Raw genomic sequence first — 20,630 nt, 5'->3', positions numbered from 1 at the left:
GGACCGTAGCCTTCCCAGTCCATGAAGTATTGGAGTCTCCTACCATGGTGGCGTACGTCCGAGAGACAGCAGATCACGTAGGCAGGCTGATTATCTATCAGCCTGGCTGGAGGTGGGGGAGTTGCCAGAGGGCACAACTGACTAGATGAGACCGTTTGAAGCACGTGGAGATTTTACACAGGGATTTGTTGCAAATCTGTGTGAAGATGGGTGTCAGGTGGTCAGCACAGACTTTCAGACAGGAGGGGGTACGCCTTCTTCTGATCTTCTGTCTCTTGAAGAGGTGACACACATCCTCTTCACCTGAGTGCTGGAGGGGTGAGAGTGGTGCAGGGAGTGGGAATAGTTGTTTGATGTCTGAGCCAGGGTGGGTGATGGGTGTTGACGTGGGCCTATCAAACCTGCAGTAGAGTGTATTCAGTTCGTCAGCCAGCTGACAGTTCTCAGCTGTGTGGGGGGATGGTCTGTGGTAGTTAGTAATGTCCTGCAGTTTGTCCCACACTGATGAAGGGTTTTCACCTGAAAAGCTGCCCTCGAGTTTTTTGGCGTAGCACCTCTTTGCTACTTCAATCTCCTTTGTCAGTGTCTTTCTGGCATGGTTATACCAGACTGTCTTTGCTTCTGTAGGCCTCCTCCTTAACCTGGCAAAGCTGCCTGAGTTTAGCCAAGAACAATGGATTGTTGTTGATGTGTGTGCAGAAGCTCTTAGAAAAACCGCAGAAGCTTCAAAAACACTGTGCAGTCAAAGAATCCCGTATTGTTTGATTCAGTGAGGGAAAAAAAACATTTTATTTTTCAATTGGCTACAGGTGGAAACTCAGAATTTGAGTGAAAATATCCACAATGTTTTTTGTTAATATACTGGAAAATGGGGTGAATCTAACTTATATTTTCAAAGTTGTGGGTTTACAGAGCTGCTAGCTGTTAGCATTTGGACATATACCTCCAGAGGGAGTTCTCACACGTTATTGTGATAATGGTGTACATCCCCCCTCGGCAGCTGCCTGTGAGCTCCTTCACACTTTGGCTTCAAAGCTGCAGGCACCCCCAAACCCTCACCTCTGGAGACTTCAATCATGCTTCCCTGTCTTCCACTCAGCCCACCTTCACCCAAAAAGATTAAATGGCACACCAGAAACAATAGAACCTTGGACCTCCTGTGTGCTAACACAAAGAACAGTTACAGTTCTTCACCCCTCCCCCCCACCAGGCTGCTCTGATCACCACCTGGTTCATCTGCTCCCTGCCTACATACCTGTGGTGCATGAACAACTGCCAACCGTGGTATGTGAGGAGATGGTCCGAGGAGACCATCGAGGCACCGAGAGACTGCTTTGACACCACTGACTGGGAACTGTTGTGCAGTCCAGGAGGAAAGTTTGTGTCCATGCATCTTTCATTCCAATATTTTTGAGTTTTTTTACACCAACACTAATGAAACTGTGTCCCAAATGACCAAAACTGTCTCTTAACAGTTCCTGTGAGATTATTGTCCCTGCATCTGAATCAGCACGCTATCTCAAAACCTCACATTCTGTCAGGTTTATCGGACATAATACATCAATTAATGTACATTTCAGTTCAGCTTTGTCCTTTGTTCATGAGTTCACAGCACTCTGTACCATAAACTTGCAGGCTCCATCATAAAATAAAAGGAGTATTGGTTTAGTTTGAGGCCTGTCTGCCATAAATTGTCCACTTCCATAATTTTCCATGGCCCCCAACTTAACAAGGAGTGCTTGAAGGCTACGTGCTCGCAAACTGGACTCATTCTGTCTTCAATGTGACATATCATGAAAACACGTGAGAAACACTTAAAACTTGTAACATTAACTAATTAATTAACACCAGCACCTTCATAACAGCGGGATACATTAGACCAAAACATCCATTCATGTATTCATGGGAGCACACTCATATGAACAACAGCAGGAAAGAGCTTCAGCGACTCTTGCTTCTAATCCTAACGAAATACATCACATAGTTACTTAAGAATAGCTTAAACTGATTTCTTGTTTTTAACAAAACTTGATGGCTAAGTTTCCTGTATATCCTGAATTTCTGTAAATGACTAGTGAACAGTCTGATGAGGTGTATTGTGCATGTTCAAACAGTAACCAATAAGCCGAGCTGGTCGTGAATCAGACATGAAAATCACACTCAGTCATACAAACTGTAAATTCTCCTAATGTGGAGTTTTAATCTCACTACACTCCCATCTCCATTTGTCTTTGGCTTGTCAAGACAACACTGTCTCACTTCCGGTGCTTTCCGCTGCTTTCTGATAATGTCCTCCTCGATGAAAGATGTCTTCATGGGAGTGGACATCAAACACATTCCTGCTCCACTCAGTGACAGACTGCATCATATTCTACAACACACTCACAGTATCAAACATCTCTCTTTCTGTTACCGTACACTTGAATAACATGCATAGTTACAAGAATATACCAAAAATATGTGATTGTAGTAATTATAAACCTAAGTGATTATGAATTTCCAGGTTGGCGCAGTCTGTATCTGAAGAGAAAAACAAGGTCGTAAATTTAAAACTTTTCCCTTTGTGGTTGGTGGGAGGAGGCTGTTCCCTTTTAATTCTGTCTTTCCCGACATCCTTCATGCCTTTAGGTCAGAGGTCATTGGGTCTGTGTGTGTGTGTGAGCCCCTGCACCTGCACAGACTGGTGGATTAAAACATCGTGATGTTCCTTTTATTCCTGTGCCGGGGAATTAGGTCATTAAACCTTTGTGTTTAATGTTTGCACTCGTTGATATAGAAAGGGGCACCAACCTTCATCAGATCAGAAGGATTGGTTTATTCTATATTATTTATTTATTTTTGCTTATTTAGTAATAGTTAATGAATTAATGGTAGCTCAGTCTCATCATCTGAAGCATAAGGTCTCGATACAGTGATCGTCTATTTCTAGCTCAAAAGGACACTCTGACAACAAGTAAGAGGTATTATTTATTTGGCACGATAATGAGAATGGATATGAATAATGAATGATATGATGAATGATATTTATTATATGATGTAATACAAATAAGTAAATGAAGAAGCTATAGCAGGATAATAAAATGAATGAGTTTGGCAATAGTGAGAAGTAGTTTTGAAGAGAATGAGGGACACGAATGTAGTGTTAATTTCCTGAATTAATGACTAAGCGAGTCTAATGAGAATTGAGATTGTTATAGCCTACGACACCAACTCTTATTAACTGCAGCATGGAGGATGCCTACTTCTGTGCCAGCGGCGCTACGGTGACGGATTGTCCCGAACTGACCAAAATGGGCCAGTCGAACCGCGGTGTTGAGAGCCAATATTGGACAGCGATGTTTCAGGGGCTTGTCCTTTGGGTTGGTAACAGAAGAGGAGAAGCTCTTTCGGTGGCCGTTTGACCCAGACAGATGGGTTGAGGCTGGCTGCAGGATTTTGGTCCAAAGGGGTTGATGATCGTAAGGCAAAAATGAAAATACTTACGATGACCGGTCAAAAATATCTACGAATATATTATTACCTGATTGCCTGAACGTTAAAGAAAAGAAGAGTTCGGCTTTTGTGAGATGGACTCATCTACTTCTAACTATGGTCAATCACAGAGTTTAAATGATTAATTTTCAATCACACTTCAAAATTGTTTACAGCATCTATGTTGACACCAATGTACACACATCAGACACATGTTAACGGCAACATTCTTCAATGCTAATACTTAATAAGGTCATAAGGTATATGATCTAATAGAACAAAGACACAAGGAAATAGAGATTATATTCAGTGAGCACTACTAATTATAACTGTCTCATGTCACGTATCTAAAACCTAACCGTTACTAATCTCTAGATGGCAGTATGTGGTAGAAACCCCAAAAAATGCTTATGAGAATTAAGATCATAGTTTTGTCATTTTACAAGCTAGAAACACGGGAAAAGCATTGATACCATTCAAATTATGAATTTAGTGCGTGTGGGAACATCTACAGTTGAATCAAACATATAGTTTGCGTTATCCTGATGTGGTAGGAAAGAAAGCACACAGACACACAAAACAGATTGATTGATTGATTGATTGATTGATTGATTGATTGATTGATTGATTGATTGATTGATTGATGGTGATTGATTTCAGAAGGAACAGGACGACCACACAACCACTGTGTATTCTGGGGGAGAATGTCACAGTGGAGGAGGATTACAAATCCCTCAGAGTGCAACTCCACAACAGACTGAACTGGAAAACTAACATCAACGCTGTTTACAAGAAGGGGATGAGCAGATTCTGTTTCCCGAGGAGGCTCAGATCATTTAACGTGTGCAGCAAGGTGTTGGAGATCTTTTACTGGCTCCGTTATTGGCTGTAAACCAGACACTTTTGAGGAGGTGGTGGAGAGGAGGACACTGGACAGACTGTTACCCATCATGGATTACCCTGAACATCCTCTTCACCACCTCGTGGACAGACAGCGGAGCTCCTTCTCCAACAGACTGCTCCAGCTCCGCTGTCACAAGGACCGCTTCAGGAAATCATTCCCGCCACGAGTCATCGCACTGTACAACAGTAACTTAAACAGTTAATCCACAAACCTCACAAACTCTGTGTTTTACATATTACTTTTACATATTATTTGCACTACTGCAATATTGCACATACGGTCTATGGTTTACATTTATTTATCATCTGAAACTGCACAATTTTTTGCTATAAATACTGTTTATATACTTAGTTATATTGCATTTTTTATTATATTATTAAAATATTATATGACATGTATTACACATTTAATACATATTATATAACTCTGTTTGTGTACAATTGTGTATGCATTCTGTGTTTGTCTGTATGTTTAATTGCTACTGCAACAAAATAATTTCCCAAATTGGGAAAGAAGCAGTCTAAAGTCTAAAGTCAGTTTGCTCCAGGAATGTCTGATTTACAGCTTGTCAGTGTTGTCTGGCTCTTGAGACCTGTTAACAGTCAATCCTGACAGTTTTAACGCCTTTATCTGGTGTGGAGCTTGCATCTCCATGACAATAATTTAACTGATAGGAAACCCTTTGTAGTTGAAATGTCTTTCCTCCACAGCTCTCCTGAAGTCCTGAAGGAATGTGTACATATGTGTGTGTGTGTGTATGTGTGTGTGTGTGTGTGTGTGTGTGTGTGTTGGGGAGGGGGGTCAGATGCAGGTCTCTTGAGAGCTGCGTTCCTCGGTCATCCCTAAATGTGCTGATTTAGTGCTAGAGCCTGTGTTAAAAGCTGTAAGCTTTCTCGGTTGGATCCTGTGATGCTGACTGATTGTTCAGCAGTGCCGTCTTTGTTCCACAGCTCTTCCAAACCGTAATTCTTAAATTTTTGTTCTTTCCCACAGAGAATCTAAGTCCAAGACCAAATTGAGTGTGGTGACAAGGCCGAGGGGACCTGTGTTGTGTGCTAACTGTCTCCCTGTTAGTAACAAACTATTTTGGTCACACTTTATATTAAGGTGCACATATTCACCGTTAAATGCTTGCCTGCATATTTGTACCATTTTTCCACTTGATCATTCATTATTCATCAGTCATTAAAACTCGTATTAATGCCTTATTCATTACAATTCATAATTCATGTACAAAAGCTTCCTAACTTACTATCAACAAGCCATAATTAGGAAGTTATTGAGGGAAAACTCTTAATAATGGTCTAATAGAATATGGTCATGTATAATAAAGCATTAATAAGTGCTTTATAATGACTAAGTCATTGTGCACACTAATTAGCAACTACTTGATGGAATTTTAACTTAGTTACAGACATTGAATGAATCTGAAGGTGTACTGTTAGCTACTTCATGCTGCTAACTACACAAGTCATCCTGTAATGTTTACAGTATGAGAAAGGTTTTGTGATGACGATGCAATTCTATAGAACAAACAGGAATAAGCCATGTAAAATGTGATCATTTACGTTGTTTTAATAGAAAAAAGTTAGAGTTACACAATTATTATAAAAGCATGAAACACAGTAATGACCACTGAGTATGAAGAAAACCAAAAAACAGTTTTAACTGGAACATGACTAATTGTCGCACAAATGAATGAATGAAAGGCAAAGCAAAACGTTCAGATGGAACTGTCACACCCTTAAACACCTTTAAAATAATTATATATAATAAAGACTGCACGGCAGCTTGACACACTGTGGTGTGAGGACGGTGAAGCACAACATAACTGCTGTTGCAGAAGAGGCTGAGGAATGTTATCATTCCCTACTGAGTATGAACACCAGTTATCACATTTTATATTTATAGGTATATACACAATAACACCTGTGGGTCACCAAAACCTATAAATTTCATCATAGGTCTACCACCTCATACATAATGATTACATTATAAACAGGAACACACAGGTGTTGTAATGCTGTCACGAGAAAACAGCTCTGAAAAGTATCTGGAGATTGCTTATGTTATTTTGATGGATTTTGAAAAATATACAAGTTTAACAGGTTTTTAAGGGCCCCAGAATCATTACAGTCACTGAGTATGAACATGGCAGTAAGATAAAATATTTATAAAAAAATTATAATACAAGTATGTGGCTTTCTTTTACAGTAATGAACCAGTTTGGGCTGCTTTCATCCACTCCGTTATGCACCACTGTTTCAGGAGCTCCAGCTTCTTCTGCAAAGAGGCAATGCATGGACAACATGACATCGAAGAAAGGAAACCGTAAAGCACAAGGAGTAACAATCATCCAAGATGATTTTTGGACATTAACACTTATTTCTGGAGTGTAGCCTCAAATAAATTAATCACATATCTGTGATTAATTAGGCATTAAAAATGATAAAATAATCCCCAAATCCAGGTTAAATTCACCTTTCATATCGATCTGTACCACGGATTATTAGGAATACTCACATGTTAGCTTTCAGCCTTAGCCCCACTGAAACCAAAACTAACGGTGCATTCAGGTACTCCTCCTCAATTTGTAAAGTTGAAAACATTCAAGTTAATCACCAAATGGTATATACTGGTGGGAAAGTCAGGCATATTCCATACAGTAATGCTCAAGTTTACAGTTTATTTCACAGAACACGGCACACGAAGGATATCTGGCAAACATCAGCTTCAATTTCTCTGCAACACCCAGTGATATAAAACATATCCACACTGACAAACCATGGTGAGTGTGCCTCACATTATTTACACCTTTCTCATGGGTCCAGCTCATTCAACAAATTAAAAGTGACTGATGGCCATCTGATAAATACGACATGATCATGAAATGTTTATCAAATGTAAGACTTTGCAAAGAGTACCTGAATGCACCACTACACTACTGATTGACACAACAAGGATAAAAGTGCTGGACATATGAGCCTGGCTGCGATCTAGTGGAAAGCTGCACTTCTCAGGCCAAATCTGGAGGAGCTTTTGAAATGACACAATTTGAAATATTGACTTTTTTTGGATGCAGCTCCCAAACTGGAAGGCTGCATCTGAGTTTATACAAGAAGCCACCATAAAACAAAAGACGACGGGGGATCCTGTTCTGTTACACCCAGTATTAACAGAAAACTGGGGATTGATCCTTGAATGAGACATTTTTCATTGTGTAATTTGTGCGCTAAATATTGCACATGAGGTTTGACCTACACAAAATACATCTTACATAAATATCATCACAAACCAAATATTTCATCATTACTTCGGACCTTAAGCTGATCTTTCCATCAGTAAAACTGTGCACGCTCTGCATCTTCATGGCTTTGTTTCTATTCCGAGTGGGTTCGCACACATACACTTGATCATCTCAAGCGTACTGCACCTTATCTTAGAGGGGCCAGATGAACAGTAAACCATTACTGATGCAAACAAAAAATACAGTATGTTGTCCTTTTTAAATAAACAGCATGCATTTATGCCTTAACTCTGACAGATCGACCGGTTTCTCAAACTTCTGAAACAGTACTTATCATCTGCGTTCACTGACTGTAGTCAACTTCAGCAGATGGTCCACGTTTCAGACTCAAAGCAGCCAAACTGCATTGCACTTGAAAATTCCATATCCCATGCTTATATAAACAACATTTGTGTAATAACAATGCTCAGTGATACTAAGGTGTCATTTTTTAAATTGTAGGCTCCCATAAAGAAAATAACTGCCCTAATATTTTCTTTGTTTAAAGTCAACAGCTTGTAATACTAGTTATTTCCTCATAAATGTACACTGTCCATTGATAGGTTATCAGATAGATTCATGGAAAGACTCCGACAGTGCACCCCATCACCTCGTACTTCTGCCCCATGACTTTGCTCAGCCTCATTTTTAAGATTTGGCACTTTGGAACCACCTCAGGGGGTCCTGTGTCTGCTAAAGTGTCTGCTCTCGCTCCGTGTAAGGATGCCCGGGGCTTCGGGTGATTGAGCACCACCACAGGCTGGTTCGGGCCCGGTCGCTTCACCAGTTGGTCCACCTTCAACGGCATTGGGTAAATAACTGTGCAATCAGTAACGCTGCTCATAGGTACCTGAGTCTTATATTTAGATATTCTAAGCTTCAGTCCCTTCTTGTTTTTTTTCCACACACCTACTTGTACCCTTTTCAGAGAGACGGTCAGGAACCTTGACGAGATGTCATGTTCGCTTTTCGCCATGTGCTGTAGAGGCTCTGCAGTCCCAGAGGCATCTACATGTGCGACAATTTTAGAAACAGATTCCTGATCTGTTGAAGATTTTGAGTCAGGTGTGTGACTGCATGTGCTACCGTCTTTTGGCGGAGGGGTATTTCTATCCTCCTTGACGTGAGAGTGGTTGGGGGTCAGTGCAGGAGGGTGCTGAATACCCTTATGGTGCTCCTCTGCTTTTACAGGCTCGCTGGTCTGCTTGGTCAGTAGAAGGTCACGAGTGAAGGACCCATCTTTTGTGGCCACCTGAGCTCTGTACCCTGATGTTGCCACCTCCTTCACCTGCTCAGCGCTTTTTATCTTGATGTGATTTGGAGTTGGACTTCCAGAGCTGTTACTTTTATCCATTACTATCCCACGCAGAGCCATTACCAGTGGCTGAATGGAGCCTTGCACGTCCTCTGGTTGCTGACTTAATGAAAACACAGAGGAGATGACTGGGAAACCCTCAGGCTCTGGCACGTCCCGTTCTACGGCTTTCTCGCTGGATCTGACTTCCCGGTTCCAAGCCAAGCTCTTGGTGCCATTAGAAAGCACAGGTGTTTTGAAAGACGAGAGCTCATGTTGACTCCTGGCGACTGAAAAAGATGGATTTGCCACATTATCCTTACAAACCGATATCGCTGGAGGTCTCATTTGGGCAGTCGCTGCTAAGGGAACCATCGAGGACGGAGAGGGTGATTTCAAACTTTGCTGGCTGGAGCCCAACGCCTCGGTCTTTATTTTTGAAGCAGTGTTGTTCTTGAGGCGGATCTCCCCGGGTTCCAGCTTCACAGCCAGCGACACATCTTGAGGAAGGCTTTTTATGTCATTTGCCCTCCTGGGTGGGAGACTCTTGGAAGGGTCTGGAATTAAACTCTTCCTCTCATCCAGTGCTCTCTGTGTTACTCGTTTTCCCATGTTTTCTGGATGCAGGATGCCAGTCAACCTGTTGGTAACCCTGGTGGAGGCGACAACGGGCAGAGCAGCACTGTGGTTCACAGGTTCTCGCTGTGTTACTTTGATCCCAATATTTCCTTCTCTTACAGGGTTGAGGATGCTTTTGGGAACCTTGTTCGGCAGGACAGTGTGACATTCCAAGTTGATTATTTCTTGTGATGTTCTTTTCAACGCAATCTTCTCTTTGTTGATTTGATTTGGGAGGTTTTGGGAAATACTGACTGGGACAACAGCAGGATGCTCCACATTCACAGTCTTTGTTTCATACTGTTTCCTGCTAATTGTGCACATCCCTAAACTTGTGTTTGGATGATTTAATGTGGACGATAATTGCTTTCCCAGTGCAGAGTTTTGGGAGACTGTGGTCCTCGTGTCTTTGATCACAGACTCGTTTTCTTGTTGAGAGACGAGCCTCAGCTTTAGCTCCTTTGTCCCATTGACAGTTTTCACCTCGACAAGTTCAACCAAACAGCCAGCAGGGATCGTTACTTCCTCTGGAAGAGAGACCGTTAAAGCCCTGTTGTGCTGAATGAGTCCACTCAAAGGGGACAAAAGTTCTGCATTACCATTGGTGGCATTTGATACATTTGTGTCCAGTGTTTTCTCCCTGTGTTCATCTTTACCCAGTCTGTACGCAGGTGCACTCGGTGTGGGTACCGTCACCCGAACAACTGGTCGAAGTGATGATGGATCAGCAGTGGGCACACTTGTTAAGGCACTGGAGACAGCAACATGTGGAATTTTTGTCATGCCAGGTTTAGCGGGTCCATAACTAATGCCTTTACTATGCAAACGCTCAATGTGCTTCACAAGGCACAGCCTCCTCATATAGCCCTGTCCGCAGTGAGGACATTTGAAGGGGTACTTTGCAGTGTGTTGCCTCAGGTGAGCGTTTAACTCTGCCTCACTGAATGAGACGTTGTTGCAATAAAAGCAGTAAAACCTCGTCCCCGTATGCTCAATCATATGCTTCTTGAACACCGCAGCGTCTGGAGTAGCAAATCCGCATTTCTCACAATACATCACGTTTGAGGTGCTTAACACACGATCCAAAGCCGGGTGTCCAGCGCTCACAGAGGACGGCATGCTTTGATAGCTGACAGGCTTCATGTTGAGTGGTTTGGTCCACTGGTCATCTGGAAGCAGGTCCCACAAATGCAAAGGCAGCAGTTACACAGAGGAGTGCACGTCCATGTCCACTTGATGTCCAGGGTTCGGTCCTCAGAGAAGAGAAGCCTGGAGCAACCATGAACTGGCAACTAAGGCGTTTCCCCTCTGTGAAAACGTGAGAAAAACAGTGGCTTTAACAGTTATGTCAGTGGATCAATCTTACAGAGCTCAGTGCTGACATTCAAACAGGGCCCATAAAGCCCCTCCCCCCTCATACTGAGCTCATGCAGTAATTTCTCCGGCCGGAGCCGTCTGTTTTCCACGTAACGGGTAGGAAACATACCAAACGACATAAAGATTAAAAAAACTGAATGCAGTCATCTCTATTTACATGCCCCCACTGTTGTCCTGGGCTGTCTTGGGCACAAGAAAAAGGCCCCATCTCAACACAACAAGAGGTTCGCAAAGACGACGACTCGTATTTCAACTGTTTATATTTTACAGTAGAGTCAAAAAACACGCACATACCTTAAAGGGGCGATGTTTCGCTGCGTTTTGGTCTGTTGTATGTCTTATGTCAATAAATCCTTTCTGTGGACGCGATACTATCGCTAGTCAACAGGGCCAACCGAGCCGCTACGCTTTAGCTTGGTGTTAGCCATCTGTCGCTAGATACAACGATTCCGGAAAGGGGCTGCTCCTTCCTTCAAAATAATAGCGTTGAATAAAAATAATAGAACTCTAATAAGTTAATTTTTCGCATATTTCCATTCAACACAGCTTATATATCCCTTTTTATTTTGTTTGATCATTTTGTACGCTCAAAAACAATATTTTGGTGCATGTTTTCATGAGAGCAGGAGTTTATTTTGAAAGTAATCACCGGAAGTTCGACTTGTTACTTATCTTTTTTTGACAGCTGGCTAACTGGGTGTAGCGTAAGCGCTATTCTTGAAGAAATACCACGCAAACCTCCTGTATGTTCCGCGATTATTTACGCTAGAATCTAAACCTGCTCCAAAAAAACACGCAAATATTTGATTGGCATCTACGTTATTCACGCCCTAAAATATGACAACTTCCACCACAACAATATTAATGTTGTACTCGTCAGTGCCGTGTTATTATTAAATCGCCAACGGCATCATTTTTAGATTTTTAGAGACATACACGAGGTCGTTTCATCGCACAGACGCTATAAACGGGTGTGTATTACCGTGGGTTCACCCAGTGACACAGGAAGTGGTATAAAGCTTTTGTAGTTCATGTAATAATGAGGTCTATCCACAGGCCTTCACCAGCTGAGGGTAACCAGAGAGAGATAAACAACGGCGCGCTGTGGACGCATCTCATTAAAATGCCCCAAAACACATAAAAACATGTTGTTAATAAGAATCTGCAGACTGCTTCCTACTGTGCCAGTGTCACTGCCATTGCCAAGGTGAGTAATACAACATCTTTATGACTAACACTGGGCTAGACTGAAGAGTGTTCACAGTTTGAATTTACTGTCATGATGCTGTCCGGATTTAATTTATTATCGTTTTTCATCTCGAGGCCTCACAGCTCAAATGCCTTAAAATCAGCTCTATATTTAATCAAATTCCTGTTGCAGAATTAGCTCCGATTTACACCTGTTATTGTAACCCTCATGCTGTAGCTCATGTGAGGATCATCATGACTATTGTGAAAACACTTTCTGGGATTTACACACCATTGTTGCAATTCATAATGACACAGCAGTGGCTTTCACCTGACCCTCCCATTCCCCGTTTGTCCGACACGCCTGCGAGCTTCCTGGTTATGGCGATATTAACGAAGCTAACCCGGACGCAAGCACCCTGTTGGCTTAACCACCGAAAACACATTTTCTCGTCTTTTCGCAGACACGGAGTGATCCGCCGAAGCATGGCCTCAGACCCGTCAGCGACCGAGGTAACCCGCTTCGACTTTCTGGTGATCGGCGGCGGGTCTGGAGGTCTGGCCGGCGCTCGGAGGGCGTCGGAGCTCGGAGCATCTACCGCCGTGATCGAGAGTCACAAGCTCGGAGGTACCTGCGTGAGTAAAAATCAAAAAACACTGTCATCCTTCCCGACTACAGTCACTTTACTAGCGCCTGTGCAGCTTTCACACGCGTGTGGGTTACCAGGTTCGCTGCGAAGCCTCCGGACTCCTTTTGTGGAAGTTTTTTGTGTGCAGCAAACACTGTTGGAAGTTTAAAGCGCACTGCAGCTGACATCTAATGGACAGCACAGTCTTAATATTTCAGATAAAGTGACCAGTAACAATGACAACCCCCTGCCTTGGCATGGCGGAGAAGGTTGCACAGAAGAAGTACAAGGAACACGAGGAAGATTAGATGCATCAAATAGTAATAATTTGTTGGAAAGCATATCGTTGTGTTCACTACATGCACTACATTTAGATTTCAGATGATCAAACGAAGGGGAAGTTCATGAGCCATTGCTGCAGATTTCTAATAAAAACCACTTCAGTGTCTCTGATTGCACAAAGGGCCTGGCAGTTTGTCTGATTCATTTCACAATTTTACTGGGAAATGAGGAAATAGGCTCATGTAACATAAATGTAAATAACAAAGTAACAGGAAGATGAGCTAAATTCAGTTGATGCACCTGCTCGTTTTGCAGAATAGACTCCTGCACTGCAAAGTCTTTTCTTTTTAACTAAACGTGTGCTTGGATGCTATTAGATTAAGCCTAAGATGAACTAATTTGCTCTTTACTGATGTCTTTCAGGTCAATGTCGGCTGTGTCCCTAAGAAGGTACGGTTTTCTCTTCATTCTTGGAGTAGTAAGTCGAGACATAATAATTTGTTAATGTGCATCGAAATTCACCAGATGTCAAATCCAGCGTCTCTACCTTTCCACGCAGGTTATGTGGAACGCTGCGGTTCACGCGGAGTATCTCCACGATCACAGTGACTACGGCTTTGACGTTGGGAATGCTCGCTTCAGCTGGGAGTAAGTTACAGTAACTGTCGGTGTCTTTTTTCACTCGGGGGGGGGGGGGGGGGGGAGAACTACAATGAGCCTCTGAAACCCGTCACACTTGTTCCTGGAACAGAACCGTATCCATTTCATGGCACTTCTTCTCAATCTGTTCTGTCTTTTGTTGCTTCATTTTAGCCCACTTCTCTGCCTTTTTGCACAACATAGTTCAGTCCAGGTGACCGTGAAAGATAAGCCTCTGGGAGGAGTGGCTGCCTGCACCATTAGTTCAGGGCTGAAAAACATTAACGTACGACGGGGCTGGGGAGTCATTTTAAGTGTGCATGCGTGGATTAATGTGAAAGTGTGTCAAGCAGCAGCCCATTGAAAAAAGTATCTGTTAAGATTTATATAAAACTCTCCACCACAGATTACAGTCAGATATTTTCATACAGCAGTAGAAGTATCATTCATTACTTCGTTATTATTATCATCATAGCACAAGTGCTTATGACCGTGCAGAGTGTTGTTTACAGCTGCAGGAAATGCTTTGGCTGCAGGCAGTTTGGATCTGTGGATGAGGCAGCAGATTCTGGTTTGTGGTGCAGCAGTTCTCCATTTTTTAAGGCTACAGTGTGGAGTATGGAGACACGGGTGCACTTAAACTTTTAATGTCAAACTCTCATTTTACCTTATCACTGAATATATCATGTTACATAGTAAATACATTTATACATTTACTCCAATACAGTTATCCAGAAAAGTTTATGCCACTGTTTGTATCTGCATGACCCATAACAGACCTGCTGTCTGTGTCCTGGTTTAACACTTTATGTTCTGCTGGGATGGATCTGTTGAGTAAATGTAGGTTAACAAAACCTCCAAACCTCTTACCTTTGATCATATCTTGTGTTTGCAGAACTCTCAAGGCCAAAAGGGACGCTTACGTTGGCCACCTAAATCGCATCTATCGCAACAATCTTGACAAAGTAAGTTTGTATTTATATTGATTTTTTCAGTGCGTCTGTTGTTTTGATCTGTGAGATCTTTTCCCAGCATCTTTAAAAGAATCCTTTAACTTGCTTTGTTTGTTTATTTAACACTGTTGAAACGACATCTGCTTCATTTCAGGCTAAAATCCAAACTATTCACGGTCATGCCAGGTTTACAGGTGACCCTGAACCGACTGTGGAGGTCAATGGAAAGAAGTATACGGCGCCTCACATCCTCATCGCCACTGGAGGGCAGCCTTCTGTTTTGAGTGACAATGAAGTTCCAGGTAAATCATACTGCACTTCAAAATGGTGATCATCTCTGAGATTAGCACTGTTGTGCCTGAGCAGTTCTTTTACTGTCATGTAAATCGCGCATTTCTTCATCATTTCAGGGGCAAGTCTGGGCATTACCAGTGATGGCTTTTTTGAACTTGAAACTCTGCCAAAGTGAGCTTGTCATATAATCTCTCCAGTGTTTCTGCCGTGTTTGAAAGTGTCTGTAATTAATAGTTTTGTTCTCCTGACAGGCGCAGTGTGATTGTGGGTGCAGGTTATATTGCAGTGGAGATGGCGGGCATCCTTTCCACCCTGGGATCCAAAACATCCCTCATAATTCGACAGACAGGAGTGAGAATCACAGCATAAATACTAAATCCTGATTTTCAAAAGTGTGCAGCCACGTGTACTTCATGTACTCTCGTCTTGTCTCTGTAGGTTTTGAGGAATTTTGACAACTTCATAAGCACAAATTGCACCAAAGAACTGCAAAACTCCGGTGTAGATCTGTGGAAGAATTCTCAGGTGAAGTCTGTGCGTAAAACGGACAAAGGACTGGAGGTGACGATCGTCACCAAAGACCCAGAGAAGAAGAACGACGAGGAGAAGATCAGGACCATCCAGGAAGTGGACTGCCTTCTGTGGGCCATCGGCAGGCAGCCAAACACCTCCGGACTCAACATCGGCGAGATGGTAAGAGTCTGCTGTGCTCATCAACGGCCTCCTTATGATGTTTACTGCAAACTGGACGCTGAAATGTGTCGCAGAAACAACATATAACATCTCTCATTAGTGGAAAAATAGGCAGTGATCTTAGACAGACAAACTAATCTTCAAGATAATCTTTATTGTCCTTGCTGAGGCCATTAAATTTACAGCTGGAAAGAGTGCAGAACACACCAATCAATGACACTGACAGTGCGTTTAAGACAGATGGCTACAACTTATCACCGCTGTCCGTCCACAAAGGGACTTAATTAGTGTTCAACTGTGCGCAGTGTCCCTGTGTCACCCTCATCCTGGCTGCTTAATTGTCCTCATAGATTACAGCAGCACTACAGATAAATCAGTTAGCTTTTGTTTCTGAAGCACACATGAAACATTCAAATCAAATGTAGTCTTGTGGAAGAAGTGAAGCCAGGAACTCACTGTTGGATGACAGGATACATTTAACACCTTTATGTAAAACGAGCCAAAAATAAAGCAGGCATGAGATCATCTGAGGTCGCTGATTAGCGATAATCTGGCAACGCGAGCAGCAGCCGGCTGACACATAACAGTCTTTGTTGTGTTGTTTGTTCCAGGTGAAGTGCTCGTTAGCTCAGGGTCGTCAGGTGAATTATTAACAGATTAAAGGGGCAGTTAGTTCTCCGTTAAGTCAAGGTGCTCCTCTACTTAAGTTACTTTGACGTGTTAGAGGAGTGGGCTGCCTGATTGTCCAAGTTTAACATGCACCTTATTGTTACCACATATTCTGGCTTCTGTTTTTATTGTCTAACCTGTAGTGTGAAGGAAAGTGAGAGGCAGATATGAAAGCAGCAGTTCAACACTCAGAGAGCAACTCACGCTGAAGGAAGTGTGAAGGAAAGTGATGTGATCTGTCCCTCTTAGTGTTATTCATGCGTGGTTTGAGACGGTCTACAGAGACTGGTCTTCGTTCACACATGATCACGTTAAACATAACGCCACTTTGGCTGCCCTCACTGTGTATTCTGGTTTACATTTAAGGCTCCGAGCCTCCGCACTTGCATGAGTCATTGTTGTTTCTTGCTGTCGACTGAAACTTTTCTTCTGGGTTGCTCGCTCCTCATTTGACGTCCCTGTTACAGCTGCACGCTGTGAGCAGCTCAGCAGCTTGTGATCAGTGAACACTTACCACACCTTGTCAAAGTAATTCAGATGCTTCAAAGGAAATAGGAGAAACACTAAAATGCTAAAATGTAATGTTTTAGCTAGTTGGTAATAACTGTATTGAACAGTTTCCTCTCTGTCTGCAGATTGTGGATACAGACGAAAGAGGCCATATCATTGTGGATGAGTATCAGAACACCAGCCGAGCAGGGATCTACGCCGTCGGGGACGTTTGTGGCAAAGCTCTCCTCACACCCGGTATGAAGCCACACTAAATACTCAAATCATTTTATGGATGTTGTTTAAAAACTGTCATGGTTTTGTTTATATTCCAGCTTGGCCAGTATGGATGTTTGAAAGCTGATAGATAGTGCAGTTTGCTAGACAAACGCTTCAGTCGTGTTTTCTTTTCATGTTTAATATCTCTGCGTTTGTTTATTTTTGCCAAAAGTGTATTTTTATATTAGTAGGGTGAAAAGGGGTTAATGGGTGCATTCACAAGAGACAGTTCTAGAGGTCCTCAGTTGAACTTTGTTTGAACAGGTGAGGACTCTTTATGTATTACTATATTTATTATGGCTTTATTCAGAGTAGGTTTTGAGCGAGCATAACGCTGTCGTAATTACTGGAAAAACATTTTTGTCAGGTTGCTGTTACGTGTGGTCTCATAAACTAGAAGGAGCCATATCAAATGCTTCAAAACAGATCAAATAAAATGAAAATAACAAAAATCTTTTCAGCTGTCGCTCAGGTTCAACAAAATGTGGTGGTGTGGCTCAACCTCCAGAGAAAATTAAGAGCATGTCTTAACTAAAATGAAATATTTGCAGCTTTAAACAAGTTACTAAATAAAAGGTCTGTTTCCGTCAAAGTGAGCAGGAGGAATTGCTTAATCATTGATAAAAATGTGCCATTTTCCTGCACCATTTTTAGGTGCAGCCCCCAAGTAGTGACAACCATCTCTTGCAGTTACAGTTTACAACAACCAGTTAAGATATTTGCTGTTTTAAGAGATAATTTTTCACAAATGCATTCATCTCACAATCCTATTGTTCTTTACGCTGCAAGTCCTGCAGGAGTTTTTACCTCCTGTAAGGAAGCACTGTAGGTGTGCTAGAAATCCCCACTCTGCTTCTGCACTACGAAATACTGCAACAGTAGTGCTGCTTTGTACTCGTTTTTCCAGTTAAGGAATGAAGCGTTTTATCATTTCTCGGCACCTGCCATGTTTTCTGGGGACGTTCACTGTTATTCAGAGCTGCACTCTGATGTTATCTTGCATGTTGGGGCAGTTGCCATCGCTGCAGGCAGGAAGCTGGCACACCGACTGTTTGAGGGCAAGAAGGACTCCAAGCTGGACTACTCTGCTATCCCCACAGTGGTGTTCAGCCACCCACCCATTGGAACAGTGGGCCTCACAGAAGGTGAGTGGCAGTTTCATAAGCAGAGTTAGACTCATGAAACTCATCCTGTAACTTCCCCTGAAGGAAAGTGTCAGCTCATGTAAATACTGTGTTAATCCCAGTTTTAGTACAACTAGTCACTTGCCTAACTCTTTTGCGTTGGTCACAGAGGAGGCCATTAAATCGAGAGGAAAGGAGAATGTGAAGATCTACAAGACGTCTTTCACTCCGATGTATCACGCCATCACGAGCAGGAAGAGTCTGTGCATCATGAAGCTGGTGTGTGTGGGCAAGGAGGAGAAGGTAGGAGTCGTCTGTTCTCCAGGTTACAGCTGCAGCTCGTGCAAAAGTGTTACCAAAACTTCATAGATCACAAATTACTGTCTTAAAAATGTATATACAAGTCATTTAAATTATTGTTATAGTCATAATTATTCATTAAAAATGACATTGACTGGAAGCAGTCTTGAAAATACTGGCTGTAAAACATAAAAGTAGGACTTAAATTTATCATTAAAGGATGACTCATCTCTAAACAATTTAAAGAAGAACACCTTTATTTATAGGTAGGGTGTGGTTAAAAACTCACCAGGTAGAGCGCACTATGGATCAAAGCTGCAGCAGCTCTGATTCCAGGCACTCAAGTGGATGCCAATGATAAACTAATACGGCCTAATGCATTCTGAAAATACACTCACTCCTGTCAGCACACTCTCATTGGTGATACATTGAACCCAAGATAATTAGTCTAATTTCACACACCTGTTTAAAGTGAACCCAGTGCCTACAAGCACGCATTATACTCTTGAAACCTGCAATTACCAGCAAATGTTGAAGTTTGATAAATCCAGATTTTACCCACACAATGCATCAGGTCTGAGTGTGGGGTGTGTCTCCTGCCTTTTCTTTGCCAGGATTATGTCTCCTGCTCTCACTGTGTTGAAATCACAGTTGTTTTCTCCGACTGTACGTGCTGTATAAACAACAGCTGACGTCAGCATGTTCCCACCCAACCTCTGCAGGTTGCAAAGTCATCCTGGGAAATGTAGGAAGCTGTCTTGCTGAGGATTGCACCTTTTTTGTTTGGCTTAGATCATTTTTGGATTACTATCTTGCACACTGCAAAACTTCGCTACACTGCATACTGTGAACAATAAACCTACTCTGATTCTGATTTGAACACCAAAAAAGTACTTTGCAACACACGATTGCAATATATGACTTTCCAAGACTGAATTGTCTCTTTCCTCCAGGTGGTGGGTCTGCACATGCAGGGCCTGGGCTGTGATGAGATGCTGCAGGGCTTCACTGTGGCCATCAAAATGGGCGCTACCAAAGCAGACTTTGACAAGGCCGTCGCCATTCACCCCACCTCATCTGAGGAGTTTGTCACAATGCGTTAATGCAGCGAGATTCACTCCTCTGTACTACTCTCACATCACCTTGACAGCCTGCTTTCTAAAACTACAAGCTTCCATTTTCTCTCATTTAAGTGACCTTATTTGTGCGCAGTGTTTTCATTTTTTTCTAATTTTCACCTAAATGGACCAAGACCGAGTTATGGCCTTCTTAAACTGTACTGTGGGTCTTGATTATTGATTGAATATTCCGGATTCCATTTTAATGATTGTGAAATGGAAGTGATGGATCTGCAGGTATTGTCAAGTGATTACATGGGAAGTCAGAACACCTCTCTCCTAGTGTATGTGTTTGATTTGTCAGTCATTTGTCAAATGAATATTACAAACACTGCTGCTCCTTAAGGTACCTATTTACTACCAATGCAAGGTCATAACATATCTACTGTACTGTTCTAAAGATTCAATAAACCTGCAGCTCTTTTCTTAAGTGCTGTCATTCCTTTCTCTTCATTCTGTGACTGTGATGTAACAAACTGGTCCAAACTGGTGCCCTTCCCTGTCTTTGTTTGTAACTGACATGGGTTGGGCAACGAATGATGTACTTGTCATAATTACACAGAGGGAGCTGTATTCCTACCCATACCTACAGTAAGTGGGTCTGTCCAGATGCACTAGTGTGGAGGATCTATTTCCACGGTGAATAGAAATTTATACACTTTTAAAATACTGCAACAATGATGAGTAGCTGAATACATTTATTTAAGAACTGTATTTATGTACAAATTTGAGGTATTTGTACTAATGTACACATTCTACTTCTACTCTAATGCAGTTTGATCAGTAATATTGTGCTTTTCGCTCAACCACATGTATTTGAAAGTCAAATTTACTTTATGCTGTACAGTTTAAGAATTTACATATAAAGCATATGAACCAATTCTAAAATATGATATATTATTATAGATTAAATTTCCCAACTGGATGTAGGTGAATTGACATTTTCTCAGTTTCAACCATTTACACCTATAAAATTTTGTTTAGATGTTAATAAATATCAATAATAATTCAGTGATATACATA

General features: G+C 42.0%; 2 protein-coding genes across 4 annotated transcripts; one reads left to right on the top strand and one right to left on the bottom strand.

Annotated features, from left to right (window-relative positions):
* Positions 1-5,932: 5,932 nt before the first annotated feature.
* Positions 5,933-11,380, bottom strand: znf518b (zinc finger protein 518B). Its single transcript, XM_076739594.1, has 2 exons — positions 11,245-11,380; positions 5,933-10,881 (listed from the first exon to the last, which is right to left on the bottom strand). Exon 2 carries the CDS (start codon positions 10,714-10,716, stop codon positions 8,239-8,241), a length of 2,478 nt encoding a protein of 825 aa, XP_076595709.1. The 5' UTR covers positions 10,717-10,881; positions 11,245-11,380; the 3' UTR covers positions 5,933-8,238.
* A 409-nt stretch (positions 11,381-11,789) lies between these two features.
* gsr (glutathione reductase) lies at positions 11,790-20,052 on the top strand. Of its 3 annotated transcripts, XM_076739559.1 has the most exons (14): positions 11,790-11,921; positions 12,007-12,157; positions 12,603-12,774; positions 13,473-13,499; positions 13,609-13,697; positions 14,584-14,653; positions 14,796-14,943; positions 15,052-15,106; positions 15,187-15,286; positions 15,374-15,628; positions 16,933-17,044; positions 18,079-18,210; positions 18,359-18,492; positions 19,443-20,052. In XM_076739559.1, the coding sequence occupies exons 2-14, from the start codon at positions 12,096-12,098 to the stop codon at positions 19,590-19,592; spliced, it is 1,506 nt and encodes a 501-aa protein (XP_076595674.1). In that variant the 5' UTR covers positions 11,790-11,921; positions 12,007-12,095; the 3' UTR covers positions 19,593-20,052. The 3 variants fall into 3 exon arrangements, with proteins under 3 accessions (XP_076595674.1, XP_076595673.1, XP_076595675.1); XM_076739558.1 differs by lacking the exons at positions 11,790-11,921; positions 12,007-12,157 and having other exon boundaries at positions 12,448-12,774; XM_076739560.1 differs by lacking the exons at positions 11,790-11,921; positions 12,007-12,157 and having other exon boundaries at positions 12,522-12,766.
* The last annotated feature ends 578 nt before the right edge of the window (positions 20,053-20,630 follow it).

The sequence above is a fragment of the Chaetodon auriga genome, chromosome 9, assembly GCF_051107435.1.
Source record: "Chaetodon auriga isolate fChaAug3 chromosome 9, fChaAug3.hap1, whole genome shotgun sequence".
Lineage (NCBI taxonomy): Eukaryota > Metazoa > Chordata > Actinopteri > Chaetodontiformes > Chaetodontidae > Chaetodon > Chaetodon auriga.
The sequence above is the reverse complement of the archived record's forward strand: the minus strand, read 5'-3'. Positions and strand labels throughout refer to the sequence as shown.